We start from the raw sequence: 23,815 nt of genomic DNA, 5'->3' as shown, positions 1-23,815 counted from the left end.
AGGCAGTGCCATGCCCTCCAGCGCACTGCCAATCAAAGGAAATCCCCAGTTCTCACCGACTCCAGCTTTGGTTGTCATGGGAACTGCCTGCTGCAGGCTGCTCCTCAGGGGAACCCCAGCCTTGGATCTTGCAGCAATAAGCCTCAGCACAGTCTGACCTACAGGGGACCCCAATTCTGCCCTTGGGGAGGCCTTGGGCTAAGCCCTTGCTTGGGGGATCTACTTAAATTGTATGTATTTTCAGGGGGTCCATCAATAGGACCTCTGGTATCTATCTAGGGAAGTCGGAGGTGCAGCTCCTAGTGGGTCAGTTCTTCCCCACTCCCAAGACCTCCTCTCCATCCTAGGTTCATTCAGAAAACCTCGGCCTTGGTGGCCCTGAGACAGGAGACGCAGATGCAGGACAGTACCTGTATCGGTCAGTGGAGAGGCTGCTTCTGGTCTCCAGGGAGCTCCTGGGGTGGTAAAACGAGACAGGGTTACCAACAGTCCCACAGCAAGCCCCTTGGCACCCTGCCCACTCAGGTCACATGGGTGGCCTCAGACAAGAAACCATGTGCTTCAACCTTTCTCTGTTGTCCCCAGAGGTGGCACTGCCACCGTCATCTCAGCCTGGTGCTGGCACAGAGAGTCTTTGACAATGTCAATCCATCTGCCCCCTTCTCGGATGGGGAAACTAAGGCTGGGGAGACCAAGCACTGCGGTCAGGGTCATGTAGCTCTCATGACTAGGATTATCCCCCCCCCCCCTAGAGTGGGAATGTGGATGCTGGGAATCACGATAGGGGACCTTGGGCATAAGCAAGCTCCCTATTGTTGCTGCATGTAGGCATGGGTCTGGCATTTAAATTTGCATATGGTTGACAAGACACCGCCACGTTCCTTTCTTAAAGAGTCTTGACCAGGCATTACAGCCTCCATGCCCCTCGTCCACAGCCCTAGCATCCAGCTCTGGGCCCCAAAGCCTCGTTCCCAACTTCTTTATTTGATCAAATTGCAGCTGGGCTAATGGGTATGGTCAGGGACTGGCCGGAATAGAACCGTATTTTGACCCAATCATATACCAGCTGTGAAATAAGTTTGTTGTCTTTCCCCATCCTGTGCCTCAGTTTCCCTGTGTCTAACAAGGAAATAGCAATGAAGCAAGCTTCTGCCCAGGACCACACTCCACACTCTATCCGTTGTCCTACAGCATCAGAGTGAAGGGGTCCAGGTGGCACCTTCTATCTGTGGGAGCGTTTCTTAGGACAGAGACCTGCCCTGTGTGGTGGTTCGAATAAAAATGGCTCCCACTGAAGGGACTCTGGCCAGCTTGAGCATGGTGAGCATGGCTTTGGCAGGCCTTGCCCTTCTCTCCCATTCCCTCTGTCTTGCTAAAAACCATAGATTAGAGACCATGTCCTGTTGCTTTCTGATCAAGATGTAGCACCAAAAAAAAAAAAAGATGTAGCACCATGTCTGCTGCACATGGCCATACCCCCAGCTGCCATGCTCCCTGCTATGATGATAATGGACTGAATCTCTGAAACTAAGCTGTCACCTCAATCAGATGTTTTCCTTTATAAGAGTTTCTGCAGTCATGGTGTCCCTTCATAGCATTAGAGACCCCAACTAAGACAGAGTTGGTGCCAGGGACTGGGGTATTACTGTGATAGGCTTGACCATGTTTTTGTTTGGAGAAATTGGGACTTTGGTACTTTGGGTTAGGAAAGCAGTGGAATGCTTTAAGCACTGCTTAGTGGGCCATACTGACAGGAACATGGAAGACAGCGGTGCTAAGAGTAATTTGAACTGTGGGGGGAGCAATGGCTCAAGAGGTTTCAGAGGAGAAGAATTTTAATATGTTGTCTTGAGATCATTCTTGTTATATTTTGGTGAGGAATATGGCTGCCTTTTGCCCTTGTCTGAAGAGTCTGTCTGAGGCTAAAGTAAAGAGATTTGTATTAATTCTCTTGGCAGAGGGACTCTCAAAACAGCCTAGCCTAGTAGCACAGACTCTGTTGTGTGGTTATTAGTGGTAACTCTGATGAAGATTTATAATGAAAGGAGAAAGAAAATGTAAAATTTGAGAAGAAAAGGAGCACCAGGAAGCAGAATAAGCTAAATTCTGTATTTAAGGAGATAAACAGATTAAGAATAGGAATAAAGGGAGTGGTGACATCAGGCAAGACCCCACCCAGCTAAGTTTCCAATTTGTGGAAAGGAACTAAAGAAAAGCTTAGAGTTGGGTATGGTGTGGCATGCCTTTAATCCCAGCACTGGGAGACAGATACTGGTGGATCTCTAAGTTTAAGCCCACCCTGGTCTACAGGGCAAGTTCTAGAACAGTTAAGTTTAGATAATAAAGGTAACCATCAAAAACAGAAAACTGGTGAAGATGTAATTGAACAATTGGCATGAACCATCCCCATCAAAGCAGAAGAACTTGGCGGCTTCAGTCATGTGGTTCTGACTTTAGAGCTAAGGATAGAAGAAATGGGTTATGGAATTTGCCTTCATGCCCAAAGAAAGGCACTGAGGTCAGGCATATGTCAGGGGTGTCCCCGAATGGAGGCCTAGAGAAACCATTGTGTGAAGCTGTGAAAGTAAAGTCTGGATTGCCTTGGAGAAACCAAGAAGGTGGAAATGCCAGAGCCATGGAATACCTGCCGAGGAGAGCCGCTAACAGGGAGTGGAACCAGCCCATGAGAACGAATTGTGTGGAAGTCAACAAAGCTGAAATGAGTTGGAGATCTGAAGAGCATTTTGACATCAGAGAAGGAGATGCATAGTTTGGAGTTTGCCCAGCTGGTTTCTGGTTTTGCTTGGGTCCGATATTTTCTCGTTGTGCTCCGTTCCCTACATTTTAAAATGGTAATGTATATCCTGTGCCATTATACATTGGAAGTATGCGATCTAGATTTTTTTATTTTGATTTTATAGGGGATTATAGTTAAAGAGATTAAAGTCAGAAGATACTTTGAACTTTGGACTTTTAAACATTGGTGAGACTGTTATAGACTATGGGGACTTTTGAAGTTGGACTAAATGGATTTTGCACTATGATATTATTACAAGCTTATAAGGGCTAGTGAGTAAAATGTGGTAGTTCGAATATAACTGGATTTTATTGTAGTATGTGTGGCCTTGTTGGAGGGAGTGTGCCACTGTGGGGATGGGCTTTTAGGTCTCTTTTGCTCAAGCTTCCCTCAGTGTGACACAGAGCCTGCTTTCCATTGCCTGTAAGATGTAGCACTCTCAGCACCAGCACTATGCCTGCCTGCCTGCCTGCACACTGCCAAGCTCCCCACCACGATGACAGTGGACTGAACCTCTGAATTATAAGCTACTGCCTCAATTCAATGTTTTTCTTTATAAGAGTTGCTGTGGTCATGGTGTCTTTTCACAGCAATAGAAACCCTACCTAAGACACCAACCATAAGTTCTCAACCATACATACAGATTTATCTGAGTGCTTTTCCCCAAACTTCCTCATATCTTAATCCTACAATATAAAACCATACTTTTTTTTTTTTTAAAAAATTAGATTATATACCTAAAGCTAGCTATCAAGGTCTGTTTTCTTATTTGGCCCCTACCTCCTCCTGAGGATGATACCAAAGTCCAGCAATCAAGAGCCTCGTTTGGCTCACCTACTTAACATGCCAAATTAAAACTGAACACCTCATCCTAACACGGTGTTTCCCCCTTTACCTTGATAAACTGCCATTTGCTCATATGTCATCTCTATCAAGAGGCAGTCCTTTGTCCCTCTGGGAGAAATACACCTGCCTGCCCCCTTTCCCCTGTCCCCATCTCCTTTAGCACCACATCCTACCCTATTCTAACACAGACCTCCCCTTTTCCTCCTTTTAAAAATTATACCTACAAGGTCATTTGCTGCTGTTGTTCTGCCTGAGTCAGAGAGCAGCCACTTTAACTTTTCTTCCCCACTTAATAAAGAATCTGTCTGTGAAAACAGGTGTTTGGGTATGGTTTGTGCCTAGCCTGGGGTCCAGGAGGAAGGCCCTACTGTTTGGCAGTCTCCATCACCCATAGGCTCATATATTTGAATGCTTAGTCACCAGAGAGTGATACTATTTGACAAAGGTTAGGAGGTGTGGTCTTGCTGAAATAGATGTGACATTGTTGGAAAAAGTATGCCTCTGGGGGTGGGGAGCTTTGAGGTGTCAAAAGCCCATGCCAGGCCCAGTCCCTATCTTGTCTTTCTGTTTCTCTGACTTTACACATGCACGCACGCACACACACACACATTCTCTCTCTGCCTATGGATCAAGATGTAGTTCTTAGCTACTTAGTCAGCACCATGCCTGCCTGCCAACTTGCTCTCTGCCATAATGGACTAAGCTCCTGAAACTGTAAACAAATGTCAGATCCAAAGTTATGTTTTAAGTTTTAATTATTGTGCCTAAGAGACCCGTGAAGCAAAGTGCCTCTAACCTGTAAGCCTCTTGCCCAAAGACAGACATTTCCTGAAATACTAGAGGCCACTGTTTATGTAAGGTAACAAGTCACATGTTTTCACTCTCATAAACAAGTTTGCTTGACCCAACTGCACAGCACGTGCTTGATTACATGTGGGCAGGAGGTACACAGGCTGGAAATACGTCAGGATATATGCTCTGGCTGGATGTAGGCGCGAGGCATGCAGCTAGCAAATACATCTGGATATGTGCTTGCTCCTTATTGTACCTTGTGGGAAATACATAGCCTTATGGGTTTATAACCTTTATAACCCTCTGCAAAATGTGACTTGTCACCATTTTCTGGGAACCCTGGAATGGACCTGACCAGAGTCCACAATCCTGACCAGCATTTAATTAAAGTTTACTTTGAATTTGGTTCAAAAATCGTGGTAGTGATATTATTCTCTCACAATGGGATCAAGACAAACCCTCGATTAAATGCCTTCCTTTATAAGGGTTCCCTTGGTCATGGTGTCTCATCACAGCAATAGAACAGTGACTAAGTCAGACGTTGGTACCAGGAGTGGGGTATGGCAGTGACAGGCTTGACCAAGCCACTTGTTGGGGGAATGTAGACTTTGGATTAGGAAAGCAGCTGAATGCTTTAAGTGGGGTTTAATGGGCCAATACGTAGGAGCATGGAAGATAATGGTGCAGAGAACAATGTGAATTATCATGGCCCAGATCAAAAGGTTCAGAGAGGAAGAATATTAGTAAGTGGCCTAGAGACCAATCCTGCATGATATTTGGCAAAGAATGTAGCTCTTTTTTTGTCCTTGTCCTAAAAATATGTCTGAGGTTAAATTGGTAGAGGAGATTCAAGACAGCCTAGTACTGAGTGTGTGGAATGGCCATTGGTTGTCATTCTTATGCATATCTATATTGAACAGGAGCAAGCTGAGCAAGGAAAAATACAAAAATGTACAAGTCTGAGAAGAAAAGGAGCACCAGGAAATGTATCACTGGAGCCAAAGCAGGTGCACAAGCAAATAAGTTTAAAGAAAAGCCTAATGCTAAATGGAATAAAGGGAATGGTGATCTTAGGGAAAGACTGCACTCAGCTAGGAGTCCAACCTGTGAAAAGGAATCAAAGAAAAGATTAGGCAGTGAAGGAAACCATTAACAACAGAAAATGGGTACAAATGAAATTGAACAAGGGAGCCAAGTTCCAGTCCCATCAAGAAGCAGAACTTGGCAGTTTCAGCCACTTGGTTCTGGCTTTAGAGTCGAGATGAAAAGAAAGGCAATGTGCAGTCTCCCTCCTCCACTGAGGCAGACATGTGTCAAGGGTGTCCCTGCCCAGGTGCTTAGAGAGGCCATTGCGTGCAGCTGTGAAGATGAAGTCAGGGTTGCTAGGTGATGTTGGAGATGCCAGAGTCACGAGATACCTGCCAAGGAGAGCCGTAGACCTGGTGTGGAGCCAGTCCAAGAGAGTAGTGCGCTGTTGTCAATAAAGCTAAAAGGAGCCGTGCCATTGCATGACAAGTATGTGCTCTTCTTTTTTATTTGATTTTCAGGGGGTTACAGTTAAGACTGTCGTGAGTCTCAGAAGAGACCTGGACTTTGGACTTTTAAACAATGTCGAGACCGTGAAAGATTATGGGGATATTTTAAATACATTTTGCATTGTGATATGACTTATAAGTCAATGGGGGTCAGGGACTAGAATGTGATGGTTTGGATAAGAATAGTCCCCATAGGTTCTTATATTTGAATATTTTGTCACTAGGGAGTGGCACTATTGAGAAGGATTAGGCGGTGTGGCCTTCTTGGAACAGGTGTGGTATTGTTGGGGAAAGTATGTCAGGTGGGCTTGGAAATTTCAAAAGCTCATTCTAGACCCAGTCAGTCTCTGTCTGTCTGTCTGTCTGTCTGTCCATCTGTTTGCCTGCCTGTCTCTGCCTATGGATCAGGAGGTAGCTCTTAGCCACTTCTCTACCTGTTGCCATGCCCCCTGCTATGACGATAATGAACCAAGCTCCTGAAACTGTCAGCCAGCCCCCAATTAAATGCTTCCTTTCTAAGAGTTACCTTGGCCATGGTGTCTTCACAGTGACAGAACATTGACTAAGACACCCTGGGACTGACTTTCCTGCTAATGCCATGCTGCCTTCTCATACTGAATACCTTCTCCTGCTGCAGTGGGTACCATGCCTCTTCCCTACCCAGGACCTGCCTACTGCTCTCTTGGGAGACTGTGTGACCACGAGGGCTTGGACATTCCAAGAAAATGCTGGGTGCTTATGTCAGCAATTCAAGTTTCAGCCTCAGTTTTCCCAGTGTCCTCATACGAGGTCCTTGCTGGAGCCTCTTCTCTGCTGAAGGCCAATGACAGCTATCTCTGTCTTGGAGCCAGAGCTCCCTGGGACCATACACCACTAGCTCTAAGGCTGAGTGCCAATGAACAGTCCAAGCAGAGGAGGAGCATGAAGGGTGGCGTCAGAGTGTCCCAGAACTTTCTAGAATGCTCACAGTTCATATGGGCTCCAGGGTGGTCATCAGGGCATTGAGGGGGCAGTGGGTAGGGTTAATAAACAGAACCCAAGAAGACATGGGTGGCAAGTTGGCCTTTGTAAGCCAGTCCCAATCCCCCAAGCCTGGCTGCTCAGCCACAGACACTCTATTTAAAGTAATACCAGGGTGAGGTAACAAGATGCCTCCAAATGGTGCTAGGTCCGTACCCTGCCATGGGACACGGATTCTGCCCTCACTCCTGATTTTACCCCCAGCATTACCCCTGCTGTGACCACTGCAATATCTAGTCTGCAGTGGAAGTTCATCTCCCATCTCCCATCTTACTCTCCTGTGAATCTTACATGACACAAGGAATCGTTCCTTTTCGTAGATACGAAAAGTCTTAGGAGTAGCACACTTAAGACACCACCATTCCACTCCCAGCAGTAAACCCTGACTCACCCTTAAAAACCCCACTCACACATCAAATCTTAATTCCTTGATGCAGCCCTCTCCTACTGCCTACCTCGTTTCTGTCCTATGAAGACTATTTTCTTCTTTTTTCCCTCCTCATCTTTTTTTTTTTTTCGAGGAATTTGTTTGGTCCTAGGATGACATGGACATGGACTGGACAATACCCTCCCACCAGAAAACTCAGTCAGCAAAGTCCCTATGTAACAATGGGAGCTGTGAGGCAAGACACAGGGCCAAGGGCTTACTCAGCAAGGAAACCTGGCCCTTGCTGCCACCTACATAACAAGGCTTTATGCCTGACTTCCCTAAACCATGTCCCTGGCCTTCAGGAGATTCCTCAGGGGCTAGTCTGACCACTCCACAGTCCCTTCATGTCTTGGTGACCTCACATGCGACCAGGCCCAGTTCTGAGAGGATCCCACCCTGAAACTCTCTGTCCCCCACCATATAGTCAGGCTGCCTGAGGTCTTGGGTAACCAAGACAGGGACCCATTCCTGCCTCTCTTTCCTCATTGTTTCTTGCTCAGCATGTGTGCATTCAGGACCCTAGCCTGGCCCCTGAATGAGATACAAATTCACCCTAAGTCTTTTGAGATTGTAGAGGGGAAATGGCAAGCTGCCTCTAAGTGCTACTGAAGGCATCTAAGAGACCCCACAGGGTCATGATCCCCACGACTGTATGCATAACATTGAGATGCCAGATCTGTGAGGCTCAGGCCTGAATTCCAGAGCCAAGGGCCAGTGTTTGAATCCCTGCTGCTCCACACTGGCTATGTGACCTTAGGCAAGGTGGCTAACCTGTCTGTACCTCCACAAAGCTTCCTCATTGGTAATGTTGGTGAATACTAAATGGAATAATATACTTCAAGGACTTAGAACAATGCTAGGAGCTCTAAATTTCGTGAATGAGAAGACAGGATTCCAAAGGCTGTCACATGTGAAATTAAGTCATGCATATATTAATTATGATAACAATGTCTATAATAAAATACAAATGAACATATTTTAGTAGCACATTAATTCTGTTGAATGGAGACTTCTTTTATCTGCCTGTATACACTATTTATATATGCAGCAGAGAGTCAGGGGGAGACCATATCCCTTCCACCTCTTGTTCCGAGCACCTCTGACCCCTCCGGAGCTGCTTCTCCCTATCTTGGGGACCCCAGAGACTTGGAGGATTTCCTGGTCCAGCTAGTCAGGCTCTGCAGCCCCTTTCCTATAACCCTGGGAAAGCATCAGGGCCAGCCTGAGGCCCCATCCCATCGTAAGCACTGCTATTTCATACTCTATCCCCATCCCTGCTCTCCTGCATTCTGGGAAGATGGCTTCCATTTCTTTTTCAGGACCTACTGAATGCTTCCTCCTTGGTAAGGGGCATCAGTCAAGGACACATTCAAGAGCAGGCCAGGCAGCTCTGTGTGATTGAGAGTTAGAAAGGCTCCTTGGAACTGGATGGGAGATGGAGGTTGAGGCACAGCTCCAGTGTGTTCTGGGGACTAAATGCTGGTTACATGTTCATTTGTGATGGTCTATAAGTCACACATTGCTGAAGTGCACCCCATCTTGTATGTACATAACAGCTCATTGAAGCTTACATTATAGATGAAAATCAGTGTGGGAGCTCAACCCTTCAACCTGCAGCATCCAAGAGCCCAGACCTTGGGTGCCAAGGAGCTAGCTTCAATCTTCTCATAGCCATACTCTCTGGCCTTAGTTTCCTCTACAAGGATAGGAGTGGTCAGTGTTTCTATTTCTGGCTGCACACAGGATTCTATGAGTCCATAAGGACCATTCCTGAGTCTTGGTGCCCCATCCCCTTTGAGACAACCTCAGATTCACAGACTACATAGGGAGCTGCTGCATGCACACTTTGGCTATGACAATAAAAACACCTTGCTTAATTGCAGAGAGCAACTACCTCTATGAAAAGGACATCAATCAAGGCACAGAACTCATAACAGTACTTAAGCCCCCATGTGTGTGTCCATATGTGCATGCATGCCTGTGTGTGCATGTGTATGGTTGTGTAATTCTGTCATCTGGGTGGCCTCACATAGAAAGACTCATCATGTTGCCTCTTCATAATCCCAGACTTCTGGCTACTGCTCATCTCTATAACTGTGTCATTGACAATGTTATTCAGATATAGCCATGGGGATATGACTGCTTAAGACTGTCTTTCTCACTCAACGTGGTTCCCTGATACTCATCCAGGTACCATATTCCTTTTCACTACTGAGTGGTATTCCATGGCATGAATGTGCCACAGTTGACTTAACCATTGTAAGATAGAATAGTTTGGTGGCTTATCTGTTAAAGGCTTGGTCCCCAGATGAGAGTAATTCAGAGGTGAGAGAACATTTGCATCTTTCTGGAGTGTCCCCGTGAAGGGGTCTGTGGAACCCTAGGCTCTTCTTCTTTCTTTGTCTTGCTCCCTGACTATGAGGAATGTTTTAGTGAATGTTCCCTACCATGAGCAGCATATGATTTTATTCTATTGAATGTTCCCTACCATGCCACACTACCTTATCACAAAATGGGCCACAGATAGCTTAACAGTTAAGAGCACTTATTGCTCTCAAAGAAAAGGACCTGATTTTGAGTTTCAGCACCCATACTGGACAGCTTACAACCATTTGTACCTCTAGTTCTAGAGGACCCAAGTCCCTCTTCTGGCACCCACGGGTACTAGGAACACACACAGTACACAGACATACATACAGGTGAAATACCCATACTCATAAACTAATAAAAAATTTATATATTACAAGTAGTGAGGCCAAGTGACCTTGGACTGAGACTCCAAAACCATGAGCCGAAATAGCCTGTTTTTCTTTAGAAGCTGATGGTTTCAGTTTTATTGTAGCCTAGAAAGCTGACTAACAGCAAGAGCATCTAGGCGATGCCCAGTTGCATCTGTGGTGAATGAGCTGCAGGGAGCCTGTGGACACAGGTTGTGAGCACAGAGCTTCCATTCTCTGCAAGGGGACAGCCCAAGGGTACCTCCTTGGCTGCTATGGGAGAGAATGTTTATTATTAACACAAACCACACTGACTCCAGAGCAGCTGCCCGCTCTGTGCTCCCCATGACAATGCGGCCAGTGACCTCACTCCCCCACAGGCTTCCTGGTATTGCACTAGTAGTATTCTTTATTTCAATTTACTTCATTTGTGTAGCAGCTCTGAGCTGTGGGGTGTCAAATGAAGAGAGGATTGAGCTTGCCCTAAGATAGACAGCAAGGCCATGGAAAGAAGCTGGAACGAGGAGGCCTATGGCCAATGCTGGCCCAGCACGGGTGAGGGCTGATGGCTGGTGGTGGCAGTAGTGGTGATGGTGTGGTGTGTGTGTGTGTGTGTGTGTGTGTGTGTGTGTGTGTAGGTGTGGGGGGTAGACTTCGAGCACCTTCCTTAGGTATTGGCTAAAAGTCTGACCCTATTCTAGGGGGAACTCCAAGTGGGTGATGCTTATTTGAGGTGAATCTTCCTTTCAGAGAAAGCTAAAAGCAAGAAAGATTCAGTCAGGCCATAGAGGAAGGTTGTTTGGAGGGAATTTGCTCCAGTTTCCAGAGTGAAGGGAGGTAACTTCTTCCCACCTTCTCATCATTGGTTTAGAAAGTGAATACTGGGGCTGGAGAGAAGGCCCAGCCAGTAAAGAGCGTGCACACAAGCATGAGGACCTGGGTTCAGACCCCCAACATGCATATAAAAAGCTGAGTGTGGTGACACAGTGCTGGAATCCTAGTGTTGGGGGGTACAGACATGAGATTACTTGGGCTCACTGGCCAGCTGTTCTTGCCCAATAGATGACGTTCATATTCAATGAGAGACCTCAAAAACTAAGGTGGACAGGGAGAGAGGACACCTGATGTCAACCTCTGGACTCCAAATGCACATGCATATACCTGTGCATGCACAGTCGCGCGTGCGCGCGCATACACACAGACACACAGACACACACACACACACACGCACACACACAGTAACTGCTAAGCACAAGGGAAGATCAGCGCCCCCTGCCCTCAACTCCCTGCAGATGTAGTATGACTGCTTCAGGATGTTTCCACTGGCTTTGCTCTCAAGGAGCTGCATGGGGCCGTGAATATTTGTGACATTCATTCTATGACACCAGCCCCCCACTGACTGTGTACATAGGAGTTGGAGACACATTCCTTCCTGCCCTTTGTGGCTATGGGGTGTGTGGCACAGTTCCTAGCCCTATGTGGTGGCTGTGGGCTTGGCTCAGCTCTCCTGCCTCCCTGGTCAACAGGCCATGGCAGCAACTCAATAGGGTGCCTTGTGCTCAGCAAGTAGTCCTTCAGGGTTGTCCTTGGAACTGCAGACACAGGGAGGAGATGTTTTTATGGTCCTGGGTAACTCAGATGGCCCCACGAAAGGTCAGATCCACTCCCTCTAGCCAGCATTGGAATGTGTGCCTGTCTTCAGGGCTCTAGAAGTTTCTCTGTTTGGGGCAGAAGTTATGGCAGGAGAGGAGATGGAAGGCACCATCCTGTCCCAAATCTCTTCCCTCCCAGGCCCCGGTGCCTGGCATTCTACAGCAGAACTATTAAGCCATTAAGGCACTCAAGAGCTCATGTTCCTGGCCATTCCACTGCTGCAGGAGAGTGGAGAGCCAACATGGAGGTCAGTTGCCCCTTTGCTCAGGACACAGGGTACTGACACTTTGTCCCCAGGACTTCTGAGGCAGAGAAACAACTAAACCAAGATTCTAGGGTCTATATGCGGAGTGAGAACTTTGTGATTTTATACCCTAGGCCTTTGGCCCAGCGTCACATATTGGGAATAGATATGAGACTGATCGGTATATGCTGGTACCAGCGCTGGTGTTGTAAGCTTGGAGTCCTTGTCCAGGCCTCCCTTTCCTCAGCTGTAAGCAGACTCATCTTCATGCCTTGGATAGGGAGTCTGAGGTGCCAATGGGCAGACTTGCCCTTCATCCTGCCCGGCTCTGCACCTCAACCTTATGCCTCTGGTTAAGACAGGACTTGCTGGCTTTCCTGTGCTGGCTCTGGCATATAGACAGCCCTGCCTACCAGCCAGGGGCCCCCACCACAAGCACAAGGAGATGATTGTTCCTAGGTTGGCCTCTACACTACTCCTTGCCGCCAGGCTGCCCTGCCCAGAGTTCAGCCAGAGTCGGAAAGAGTCTGGCTGCTGGGGAGGATATCTCCAGAGGCCCCCTGACTGGGTATATGGGAAGAGCCAGGGACCCAAGAGAGATGAGGTATCATCTGGACGCTGGGCCTGGGTCTCTCGGTTACACAGGAAGGAGATTTGTCTAGTGGTCATCAGTTCTGAGAGGGAGGGTGCAGTTTGAGACAGTGAGTCATTTTATTTGTCCAGCCTAGCACCCACACAGTGCCAAAGCAGCCTCTTATACACAGGGACATCCTCTAACATGCTTGGGGGATGCCCAACACCACGGTGGCAACGAGGGGCATGGTGCTGGGTTTTCCTGTGTTCCCACATTCAATACACATTATACAGAACAGGTACATCGAGGGTTAAGCACCATAAATACCGGGGTTGGAAAGATGGCTCAGTGGCTAAGACACTTGGGTTCAGTTCCTTGCATCTACGTCATCACAGTCATCTGTTACTCTAGTTTTGGGATATCTGATGCCCTCTTCTGGCTGATGTGGGCACTGTATGCATGTAGTACACTTAGAAGCAGGCAAAACATTCAGAAATGATCATAACACACCATAACAAAAGTCATAGAAAACCTACCAATCATTTCTGGAGTTTTTCATTTAATATTTTCAAGCCTGGGTTTTCAAGCCATATAAAAATAATATATGGGAAGCAAAAGCCATGGGCAGGAGACCACTGTGAGTGCATGTGGTCGTATGAATGACAATGGCCCCATAGGCTGGTATATTTCAGTGCTTGGTCCCCAGTTGGTGGAACTGTTTGGGAAGGATTAGGAGGTGTAGCCTTGTTGGAGGAGGTGTGTCACTGGGGACAGGGGCAAGCTTTGAGGTTTCAAAAGCCCACGCCATTCTCAGTTAGATCTTCTTGCCTCATATTTGTGGATCAAAGGTATAAGCTGTAAGCTACTGCTCCAGTGCATGTCTTCCTGCCTGCTGCCAATCTTCCTGTCATCATAGTCATGAATCCACCCCAAAATAAGCCCCAAAATAAACTCTTCTTCTATGCGTTTCTTTGGTCATGGTGTCTTATTGCAGCAATTTAAAGTAACCAAGACAGTGCACTTCACCATCCATCCCAGCCACCCACCGACACAGGAAGACCACAGACACCTACCCATCTGAGCAGTGTCCAGTGTGACTCAATAACCCCACTCAAGAAGCAAAGACAAAGTGGGTGAGATAGCGCCTCTACCCCTGTGGGCAGACGGGTAGCCAAAATGACACACAGCAAAGTAGTCACAGAATACCAGGACCCTAAGTAAATGGAAGGTAGTCACTCTCAATAAACAGACTCAGGAAAGCTCCAGGAAAGTGCACCTGCACTGAGTTCTGAGAATGAGTGGCCAGCTGAGACAGGGCTCTGTGCTGGGACCACTGGGCTGGACTTGAACAGGGAACCCCACCTGGATAGATCCACTTGCCAAGAATCAAAATCCTCTTACTTCCCAAGGTTTGGGGTGCAACCAGCTCCTCCTGGGCTTACAGTAGTGGAGGCCTTGCCACATATAGTTCAGGACCCTGGTCCTGTGCCTGGAACCACCAAATCCTACTTTTACAGGCCTAGATTACTGACTGATAGGAGGAGCATAAATACAGAGGCACCAATCCACTGGGTCTTCTTGACTTTTCACAAAGTCTTGCTCAGACTCCAGAGTGCTGACATGACCCCATTCAGCCCTCAAGCCAGGGCTGGAGTTTCCGATTCCTACATTACAGATAAGGAAGCTAAAGCTTTGAGAGGCAGAGACCCCTCCAAGGCCTCCCAGATCATAAGGAAGGAAGCCAACCAGGCAGCCAACCTTCAACCCCAAGAACATCTACTGGTTTCGGAGCTCAGGAAATCAACCCAAATCACCCAGACCCAACTCATGCATTTTACACCTGAATTCTTTAACAGCTGATGGAACCTTGTGGTTCAAAGTGGGGAGGAAGAAATAGATAGGTATTATCTAGTAGGAGATGCCCAGTTCTGGGTTAAATGCCCCTTATCCTGGCAAGTCATCAGTATCCAGGGTAAAAACTGCCAGGGACTGCAGGAATCAGAGAGAAGCCAGGCTCTCTGAGTCTCATGCCCTAATGCTAGTGTGTTACCCTGACTGAAGCCCAAACCGGGAGAGGGACAGACACAGGAGGTGCAAGCCTTAACATGCCAAGCTAGTGGGGTGCATGCACTTCTATTTTGGGATGCAAGATGGTGCGGCAGCAGGCACTGTTCCCCAGTGTCTGCTCTGTTCAAGAGGCAGAGCTTCTCCTAGCAGATGGCAGTGGCCTTGGCAGAGGCCCCAGGTGACCTTGGCCTCTGGGGGGCTGGTTTCACTAGAGAGAACCCGTCCTGAGCTGGAGGTAGGAACATTTTTACAGAGTCTGATAAGAGGCAGAGGACAGTCCCAGACACCCGCAGACCCTTTCTGAAGTCTCCTTGCTCTCCGTCAATGAGATTACTGTCCCAAATATGCTTTTTCTTGTGGACGTGAGTCCTTTAGGGATAGTACTGCCACCACCTGTGTCCTATCCCAGGGTCCATGGACACCAAGTTTTGTGGGGCTTTTGGGGTTTCCTTTCCCTGACTCCTCACCTTGAGCTCAACCCCAGTGGGGTAATGGTGTCCTCAGTCCCTACGAGAGCCCCTTCGGCTTTTCCTACCTGGCTTTACCTCCAGCCTAGGCCTGACCCCCATGTATAGACAAGTATGTGTGGAAGAAGAGGTGAAATGATGGCAGGTCATAGGCTTCAGGAGACCCACAGAATATCCTGCAGCCACTCAGCACACATGTACTGAACCAACTCCATGCTAGGTCCCATGCTTCCCTTTGCTGGAATCAACCTATGCTCTCTGACGGAACCACTGATCCAGAGATTTCTGCAAACAGAATGGCAACTCCAGACCCTGCGTGCTAGCTGCAAACCTTCAGGAAAGAACCAGTCAAAACCTGGGGGACTGAGGTAGTTCAATGTCACTGCAGCTGGGCTGGCAAGACTTAGCACCAGCCTCAAAGCCAGGGATGACTTTGGGTGTGGCAGTCCCAGCAGCAGAAAGGAAAGAACCAAAGGTCCCAAAGGAGATAGGAATGGCTGGGAGCAGGGCAGGGTGGGGAATGGTTGGGGGATGAGAAGAGCAGGCTTTGACAACCCCAGTCCAGTCCAGTTCACCAGCTCTGTCTCGCCTCTCTCTCTGTGACAAGGCAATTTGCTAGAAGCCAATTCACAGAATAGTCAATTTGTAGAACGCCAAAACCATCAAAAGGCCTTGTTTCCCGTAACCTTTTCGTTTTAGCCGACTGGTTTCCATTTTTGTCTTCAAAATGGCATTTGCGGGAGCGTTCAGTTTGTCTCTGTCCCCGCCGCCTGCTGTGGTGGCAGCAGGCAGAGGAGAGCGTGGGGACTGTACCATCACTAACATATGTGGCTCTGGGCAGAGGGAGAGGAGGAATGGCTGAAAGCCAGGCAGACTCACAGGCGCAGGGAGAGGCGAGGCCTTCTTCAGAGAAACCCTCAGGTTGAGGTGGGCCCTGATTCTGGGAAGGGCCCAGACCCTGCTCCAGTAGCTGGCTGACAGTCAGGCCTATGAGCCTCCAGAGGGGTTTACTTTTAAGGGCTGGGACTTGTCCCAGGACTTCTGGTGAGTTTGAGCCTTGGAAAGGAGGGTCAAGGGATCTCAGCTGACAAAGAAGAGGACAGCAAAGGGTTTTAACCACAGAGTACCTTAGAGGACAGATACTAGGAGGTGGCCAGCCTCCGTCCCACAGTCACCAGGGTCTGAGCTAATAGACCCATAATGTGAGCCTCAGTTAAAAAGATACATTTTATTTTATTTTTACTTATTTGTATGTGTATGTATCTGTCTTAGTAAGGGTTTCTACCTCTGAAAAGCACTATGACCAAAAATAACTTCTATGTTATAGTCCATTATCAAAGGAAGTCAGGGCAGGAACTCGAACCAGGAGCTGAGGCAGAGGCCATGGAGAAGTGCTGCTTACTGGCTTGCTCAGCTTTCTTATACAACCCAGGCCCATCAGACAAGGGGTGGCATCACCTATAATGGGCTGAGCCCTCCCACATCATCACCAATTAAGAAAATGTGCTATGGGCTTGCCCACGAGCTAAATCTGGTAAGGGCATTTTTTTTTCAATTGAAGTTTCTTCTTCCCAAACAGCCATCCTAGCTTGTGTCAAGTTGACATAAAAACCAGCCAGCACAGTGTCTTTGTGAGTGTATGCCATGTGGGTGCAGGTACCTGTGGAGGACAGAAAAAGAGCTGGAGCTACAGGTAGTTATGAGCTGCCTGGTGTGGGTGCAACTTGGTAGTAGATCACACATATCCCATTCCCAGCACTAACCTCTCCAAACAACAACAAAACAAAAACCATATAAATCAAATGTGTGACTCTGAGATAATTTTAGACTCATCTGCAGTTATGAAAAAATAATATTGAGCGTTCCTGCCAACACTGTAGTCATTTTGCTAAACAGTAACACCTCAGAACTCTGTAGGGCACCAGTTCCCAAGTGTTGCTCATCCCTTGGGTAGAGTGTATATGTGGTAGAATGGTGTAGCACTAAGACCACCCCCCCCACACACACACACACTCACCAAAGCATGGCCTCCACTGACGGCCAGGAATACCTGGAAACAAGTTCCTCACCCCAAGACTGGGAGAGGTGTCCCAGCCTAGGCCTCCATGGAGCACAAGGCTCTCGAAAGTCACTCTACAGATGTATGCTGTGGAACAATCTTTGCATGCTGTAAATATGTTCTCTCATCAGTTAATAAAGAGCTGGCTGGCCTATAGCTGGGCAGGAAGAGATTGGACGGGAGAACCAGAAGGGTGGAGTCTGAGGAGTCTTAGGAGCTGCCAGGAGACATAGAGAAAGCAGGATGGGAAGTGTGTAATGAGGTAAACAAGCCTCGGGGCAGCACATAGATTAACAAAAATGGGTTAATTTAAGTTATAAGAGCTAGCTAAAAACAAGCCTAAGCTATCAGCCGAGAATTTATAATTAATGAGTCTCTGTGTTATTTGGGGGCGCGGCTGGCAGGACAGAGCTGATCTGTGGTCTAGACAGAAAACCATCTCCGCCTACAGATGTCCAGCCTACTTGTCCTCTGCCCACTCAGACCTCTGTGCCCTCCAGAGCTGTTACACTATTTGCTGCCCTAGGGCAAAGAGGGACACACAGAGTGTCAGGAGACAGAGGAGTCACAGGGAGTAGCTCCCATAAGCAGGGCAGGAAAGAAAGAGCAGCTAGAGAGACTGAGGGCCAGGATGCCCCTAGCAGGAGTGACTTCTCTGTGATAGCTTGGGCCCCCTATTCTGAGACCTTCCACAGCCTGCCTGCTTCCGTGACAGTCACAACGGGGGCTGTCAGGAAGGATGGAAGGCCTAGGGGAAATGACAGGAGGAGGAGGGAAGATAGGTAAATGGCGGAGGTGTGGGATAGAGAAGGGTTGCTCCTCAGTACTCCTAAGGATTAGCTTGCCAGACCCCTTCAGATACCTGGCCCTGGACTTTCCATCCTCTTGCCTCAGCATCTTGAGTGCTGGGGTCACAGATATATACCACCAAGGCTGTGGAAACAGTGATGACACTGGGCTGTTTGGGAGAACAATGCTGTGGAAAGTCCACACATGAGAAGCAAGCTAGTAAGCAGATGTGACCATCACAGGCCCACACACTTGAGGTGAGCAGCACTAAAGAGCCAGGTTTGCAAAGATGAAAGACCCAGGGAGAAGAGGAACCACAGCAGGGTGCCTACACACCGACACATTCATGTGGGCTTGGTACAGGGTCAGATAAATCCAGGTTTGGCTCTTTGGAACTTTCTGGAAATAACCCCCCCAACACACACACACTCTACTAAATTTCTATCTACAGTTAGTTGAATCTAAGGCTATGAAACCAGACTGAACATAACATCATCATTATTGCAAAGCTAGGCCCATTAGTCGACCGCAAACGGCATTGTCCACTTCCGTTCTGAAAGGCATGCCAGACACAATAAGGCTTGTCAACATCTACATCACAGCAAACCCGTAGCCTGTCCCTCATAAACACTGCAGACGCGGAAAGACCTGGTGTTGAGATAACAGTCATTTGCCAAGGAGTGGCCACCCTTGAGCAGCTGATCCCACAGATACCTGCTGGGGAAACCTTGCTCCCAGGAAAGCTGCTGCCCTTGGAGACATGATGGCCTAGGTGGTAACAGCTCTTGGCAGAGCTCCCAACATATCACAGTCCGATCTTCCCTTGACTTTGAGAGCAGTCACATTCCTAGAAAACTCAACGTATAGCCAAGTCACACAAAACACATTTGGAGATCTATCTTGTTTGATGCAGGCAGGGGCTCAACGTCCTGCTCAGGCTGGCTTCAACTCAGTGACATATCCACCACAAAGAAGTGGAAGGAGAGGACCAACTCTACAAAGTTGTCCTTTGACTTCCACTTACGTGCCATGGTAGGTGCCCCTCCACTACATGCACACGCAGACACACACAATAATAAACAAACAAATAAACATTTTAAATCCTATGCCTAATAGAACTGATCTGGACCAAGATTTATCAAAAGTGATGGCAAGGGTATGACATGTAGGTACTTCATAGGGACATCTGACCAGTGTCCTGTCACCTAGGATTTCTGGTCACCTGGACCCTCCTCTCCTTTGAACTCCACCTTCGAAACACCTGCTGCCTACCAGTCCTGGCTCCAAGAACAGGCAAACAAGGGTTGGTGAAGAGGGAGTGGGGGTCTGGAACCAGACAAACTCCTGGCCATAAACCTGAACAAATCACTTCCCTGCAGAATGTGTCAACCACAGACTCAACATGCCATAGTTCCAGGGGGTTGAACAAGGATACTAGCCTGAAGTTCTCTGAGATCAAGTTAAGCTAGTACTATGATGTAGGCCAGGGCCCTATGAGCAGGGTGCCTCATCCTGAGAAACATGGCGCCACTGTTAACTGCAAGGAAGAACGTCCAGCTGCTCTCAGTCTAGCCGGAAGACCAGTGCTCCTGACTCCTGCAGCTTCTCCTAACTGCCCACTGTGGCCAAGGGATAAGTCAGGTGCCTGCCCCGCTACTCTCCTCCAGCGCAGGAGACAACCTCAGCCTCACCCTCCAAGTCTCTACTCAGTCCACACTGAGCTGGGACAGTGGGAATCAGTCCACAGGGCCCTCCCTACCCATGCCGCTGTTCAGCTCCCCCCCTTTTCTTCACAATCAGCAAAACTCTTCAGTATGATAACAGGTCAGAGTTCGGAGTTAGGGTGGACTGCACAGGTTTACCCCTGCCTGAGTGTTACCTGGGACAAGTTGTTCTAGGACTCAGTTGCATGGTCTGTACAATGCAAGTACGAGATGGTCAAACGAGTTGAAAGACACGACATTTGCATATTCAGAGGATCCTGCTTTCTTTGTGCAGGAGGCAGATGCCCATTCCAGTCCTGGGGGTTCAGCTGACTGTGGAGACCACCTCCTGTGTTGGGGCCGATGTTCACAAGTACCTACCCAGGAACCTGGTAGTACCCAATCCACTGCCCTGCCCTGTAGTCCTACTTAGGACAGTGCCTGGCACCACCAGGACTCACTGGCTTAACTGTGTATCCTGCATGCATGGGATGTACTGGCACTTTTCTAGGTGCTGAAGGTCTCTGAGGCTTACACACCATCAGGAGTCTGTCTGGTATAGCTTATATTCTATTAGTAAGCAGACTGACCACCCAACAAGCTGGACATAGTATCAGGGTAGATAGAGGCTCAGCAGGGAAGTCAGAAAATGGCAGGGTGGGAGGTCTGAGGCTTTGGTCTTGCATAGCTGGTCAGAGCCAAAAAGGAAGGGAAGAGGAGCCAGGAAATTTCAGGCAATCAGCAAATGAGGCAGTTACTGGATAGATGGGTGGACCACAGACATGCAAAGAGGCAGTCAGTGCCTTGCTCTGCAGATCTTTATAGCTCCACTGCCTGAGCTGGAGCCCTCCTCAGCCGTTGCCTTGAGGATGGTGAAAATGCTGCTGTAGTCAATCAGTATGGGGTACCTTCCTTACAACGCTGCTAAGCTGACCAAAGTCAGCTGTGGCCTGGTCAAGGACTGCAGGCCTCATCATTATCTTTATTCCATGGCCAGGCCACCTCCAGAGGAGACTGAGGACCCACCTCTTTCAGTGTTAAGTTTTAATTCTCAGAGTGACCCATAGAGTGACCCAGCGGGCAGGAAGAATGAGGATGCCTGGGGAGGTGAAACAGGGTGCACAGTGTGCCTGTTTGTGGAGCAAACAGGCCAAGGGACAGCCTGATCGGGTGACACATGGTAACACACGGCTGCTCAGGTAAAGGAGGAATGTGTTGGGGGAGGGGCAGAACTGCTAAAGGCACAACAGCAAATAACTGCAGGAGCCCAGGGAATTCCTTCCCTCCCTGCACCTCAGTCTCCTGCTCTGTAAAATGGGCTCAATCATACTCTATTTGTAGCAGTTGAGGAAAGCTGATCAAGCTATAGGATGTGAGAAAGCATAAGACTAGCCAAGACTGCTCTGAGCTGACAGCCATCACCCCCTTCCAGACGTCTGGCCTGGAGAACCAGAAGTCTGGAGCAGCAAGTACTAAGAGGTCCCTGGGCTGGGCTGAGCCCTGCCCTGATCAAGTGGAATATAATGATGGGCCAACACAGGCTGCTGAGTACCTAGCAGATAAATATCAGCAAGGCTTGTTTGACTCCAAACCCTCTGCAACGGCAGAGGTCACAGCCCTTCTCTAGCTCTCCCTGGCTAATCTGTTTGGGGTGGTCGATAGCAGCAGAATGTAGGAGGAAGCAGGGCAGGAATAGCTTAGCCTACAGTGCCCTAAGAGTTAGAGAAGAGTGGTCTCAAGGAAGGCAGGCAGGGGGCACAGGTGCCTAGACAGGTGCTGCCAACAGGGCTGCCTAAGGCTGTGTGTTCAGATGCAAGTCCTTGGCCCTCCCCAGGCTGAATGAACCTTGGGAGCACAGTGGAATCTAGGGGATGAAGCCGTGCACTTGACAAAATGATTTCCATGAAAAGCCCAGGCCCCATGCCAAAGCCAGTAAATGCCAAGTTTCCACGGTCATGTTTTTCCAGTCTCAGTTTCCCCATTTCAAAAATGGTGTGTGTGTGTGTTCATGCCTGCCTATGAGAAGCCTTTCAGATGGTGTTCCTGAGTGTTGGAAACAGGCCCTGGGCCAGGCTGCTCTCCACGAGGATTGTCACATTTCATGCTAATAACATCTTCCCTCTGCATCAGCTTAGTAGCTCTGCAAGTTGTCAGTTTCTTTGACACTGGAGACTCCTGTTCCAGAAAAGGTGTGGTAGGTAGGAAGGAGGCTGCTGCCTGGGAAGTACCTTCTCCAAATGTGAGACAAAGTTCCAAGCTGGGGAAAGCTTTATTATTTCTGGCCTTACCACAGAAAGCAAGGACTCTGTGTGGTTTGCTTAAACCAACAAACGGACTCAAAGGCTTTTCCACTGAAAATGCAGACCCAGAGCCAGAGGCCATAGTCCCACTCCCCCTACAGGGGCCTACAGACCGAGCATGCTGAAGAGGCAAGGGCTGTGTTTACTTTCTACCAGGCTCATTAGCATGGGAACCGCCCCTTGTAGGAGGGGAGGAGGCAGAGCCTAAGAGGGTTTGGAGGGCCCTTGATGGGGTCTGGGACCTCTGCAAGTTCGTCTATTTGAGGAGAGTTTAAACCTCCCAGGTGACCTCCTACAAATTCCTGCAAGCCCTATCCTAGTACTAGTGGCTGATCCCAATTCAAGAACGTCATGGCTTTCTCTCTAACCTCAGAAGATCTGAGATCACCAGACTGTCCCTAGCAGCTTCCAAGCACTGAGCAGGTTGCCTAGGGCAGGCAGAGACCAGACCCAAACCTCATCCAATTTCCAGAGCCTAGAGCACCCAAGTCGGGCAAAGGTTGCTCTTTCAAGAACAGCCCCCAGAGAGCCTAGAAAGAAATTGCCTTTTGAATCCCACTGCCCCCTGGGAAGCCTGGCTTCACCAAGCACAGCTTTGCTTCCATAAATACCAAGTCCCGTGATGTCACCACCCTAAGCCCGACTTTCACCGCCTCTGCTGCTGGCATCAGGCCCAGCTGACGGGTGCTCTGTACCCACACATTACACCTGCACTGGACACTGCTGCCACCTTCACCTGTCCGTGGAGGATGCCGTCTCCTGCCACTGTCTCAGTCTGCTGATGGCCTTCCACCTGGCTGGGTGCGGGCCACAGGCTTGCTGAGCACCAAAGCGTTCCCTAAACAAGCCAGCTGGGGGCATTGCCAAAAGCCTAAACCAGGGCCATGGGTCTGGGGGCCCTTGTATGTGGATATGGATTAGGAGGAAGGTGACTGCCTCAGCAAGAGACTTTCACAGCTGAAGGAAGATTTGCTGACTAAGATAATTTTTCTCCTCATCATCATCAATGCCGCCTCTGCCGCAGGAGACAAACACTAGAGACAAGCTTGCTCCCTCTGGAAGCCACCTGCAGAGCAGCCACCCCACCCCCACCAAGCCCCTCACTCCAACACCATTCCAACACACGAGTTGTGGTCCTTTCTGCCTCAGGCTTCAGGATAAACCTGTCTCATATACTCACAAATAGCGTCTTCGGCAAGCCATCCTGCCCAAGTCTGATCTCCTTCTCTCTCTCTCCTGCCTGGGCTGAGGAGGCTCAAGGTGGTTCAGAGGAGGAGCAGGATGCTCAAGCGAGGTGGAAAGGAAGAAAATGAAAGCCAAGGACAGTCACTTTCCCAGGACTGGCAGGTTCATCTAGAAAAGCTGGGAGTAATGTGGCAGGGGGCTCCAAACAGGTCTTCCCACGCAGGGTTTACACTGTGCCCAGAAGCCTGGGAAGACGTCGAGTCACCATGGTCGCTAGGTTGGGCGGGGGCGTCTGCCTCGCTGCTACCTGGGACTTCCTTGGGATTTTTCCCTCCCGCACATCCGGGGTGGCAGGGTGCTGGAGAGAGGAGGGGAAAGCTGGGGGAGGGGGGTGTCTGTGCCGGTTTGCTCTCGCAGCATCCGGAGGAGGGACAGGAGTGCAGGAGCGCCCCCCTCCTTCCAGGAGCAACGTAGTGCGGCCGAGCTGGACCAATCGCCAAAGTGCTAGTTGCCGTGGCAACTGCAGCATCAAACAGAGCTGCCCTGCGGTGCGCTGCAAAATCAAGAGCCCTGGCGCTAAAATCGAGGTGGCTCCTTCCTGGCCCTAACTGGAAACCTGGTAATCAGTTGCTAAAAT

The 23,815-nt window shown here is 48.9% G+C and overlaps 1 protein-coding gene across 10 annotated transcripts in view; it reads right to left on the bottom strand.

Annotated features, from left to right (window-relative positions):
* Nucleotides 1-23,815, bottom strand: part of Iqsec1 (IQ motif and Sec7 domain ArfGEF 1) — a 327,627-nt gene that overhangs the window by 124,997 nt on the left and 178,815 nt on the right. For 4 of the 10 annotated variants that reach the window (XM_075983498.1, XM_075983499.1, XM_075983500.1 and 1 more), the window contains exon 3: nt 411-455. The exons of 1 other annotated variant lie outside the window; for it this stretch is intronic. In XM_075983498.1, the coding sequence (XP_075839613.1) occupies nt 411-455 (45 nt within the window). Of the gene's footprint in view, nt 1-410; nt 456-23,173; nt 23,649-23,815 lie in introns of those variants that run through there. 5 more of the 10 variants (XM_075983501.1, XM_075983494.1, XM_075983505.1 and 2 more) reach the window with 5 other exon arrangements.

The sequence above is a fragment of the Microtus pennsylvanicus genome, chromosome 8, assembly GCF_037038515.1.
Source record: "Microtus pennsylvanicus isolate mMicPen1 chromosome 8, mMicPen1.hap1, whole genome shotgun sequence".
Classification (NCBI taxonomy): domain Eukaryota; kingdom Metazoa; phylum Chordata; class Mammalia; order Rodentia; family Cricetidae; genus Microtus; species Microtus pennsylvanicus.
This window is presented reverse-complemented; position numbering and strand designations above follow the sequence as displayed.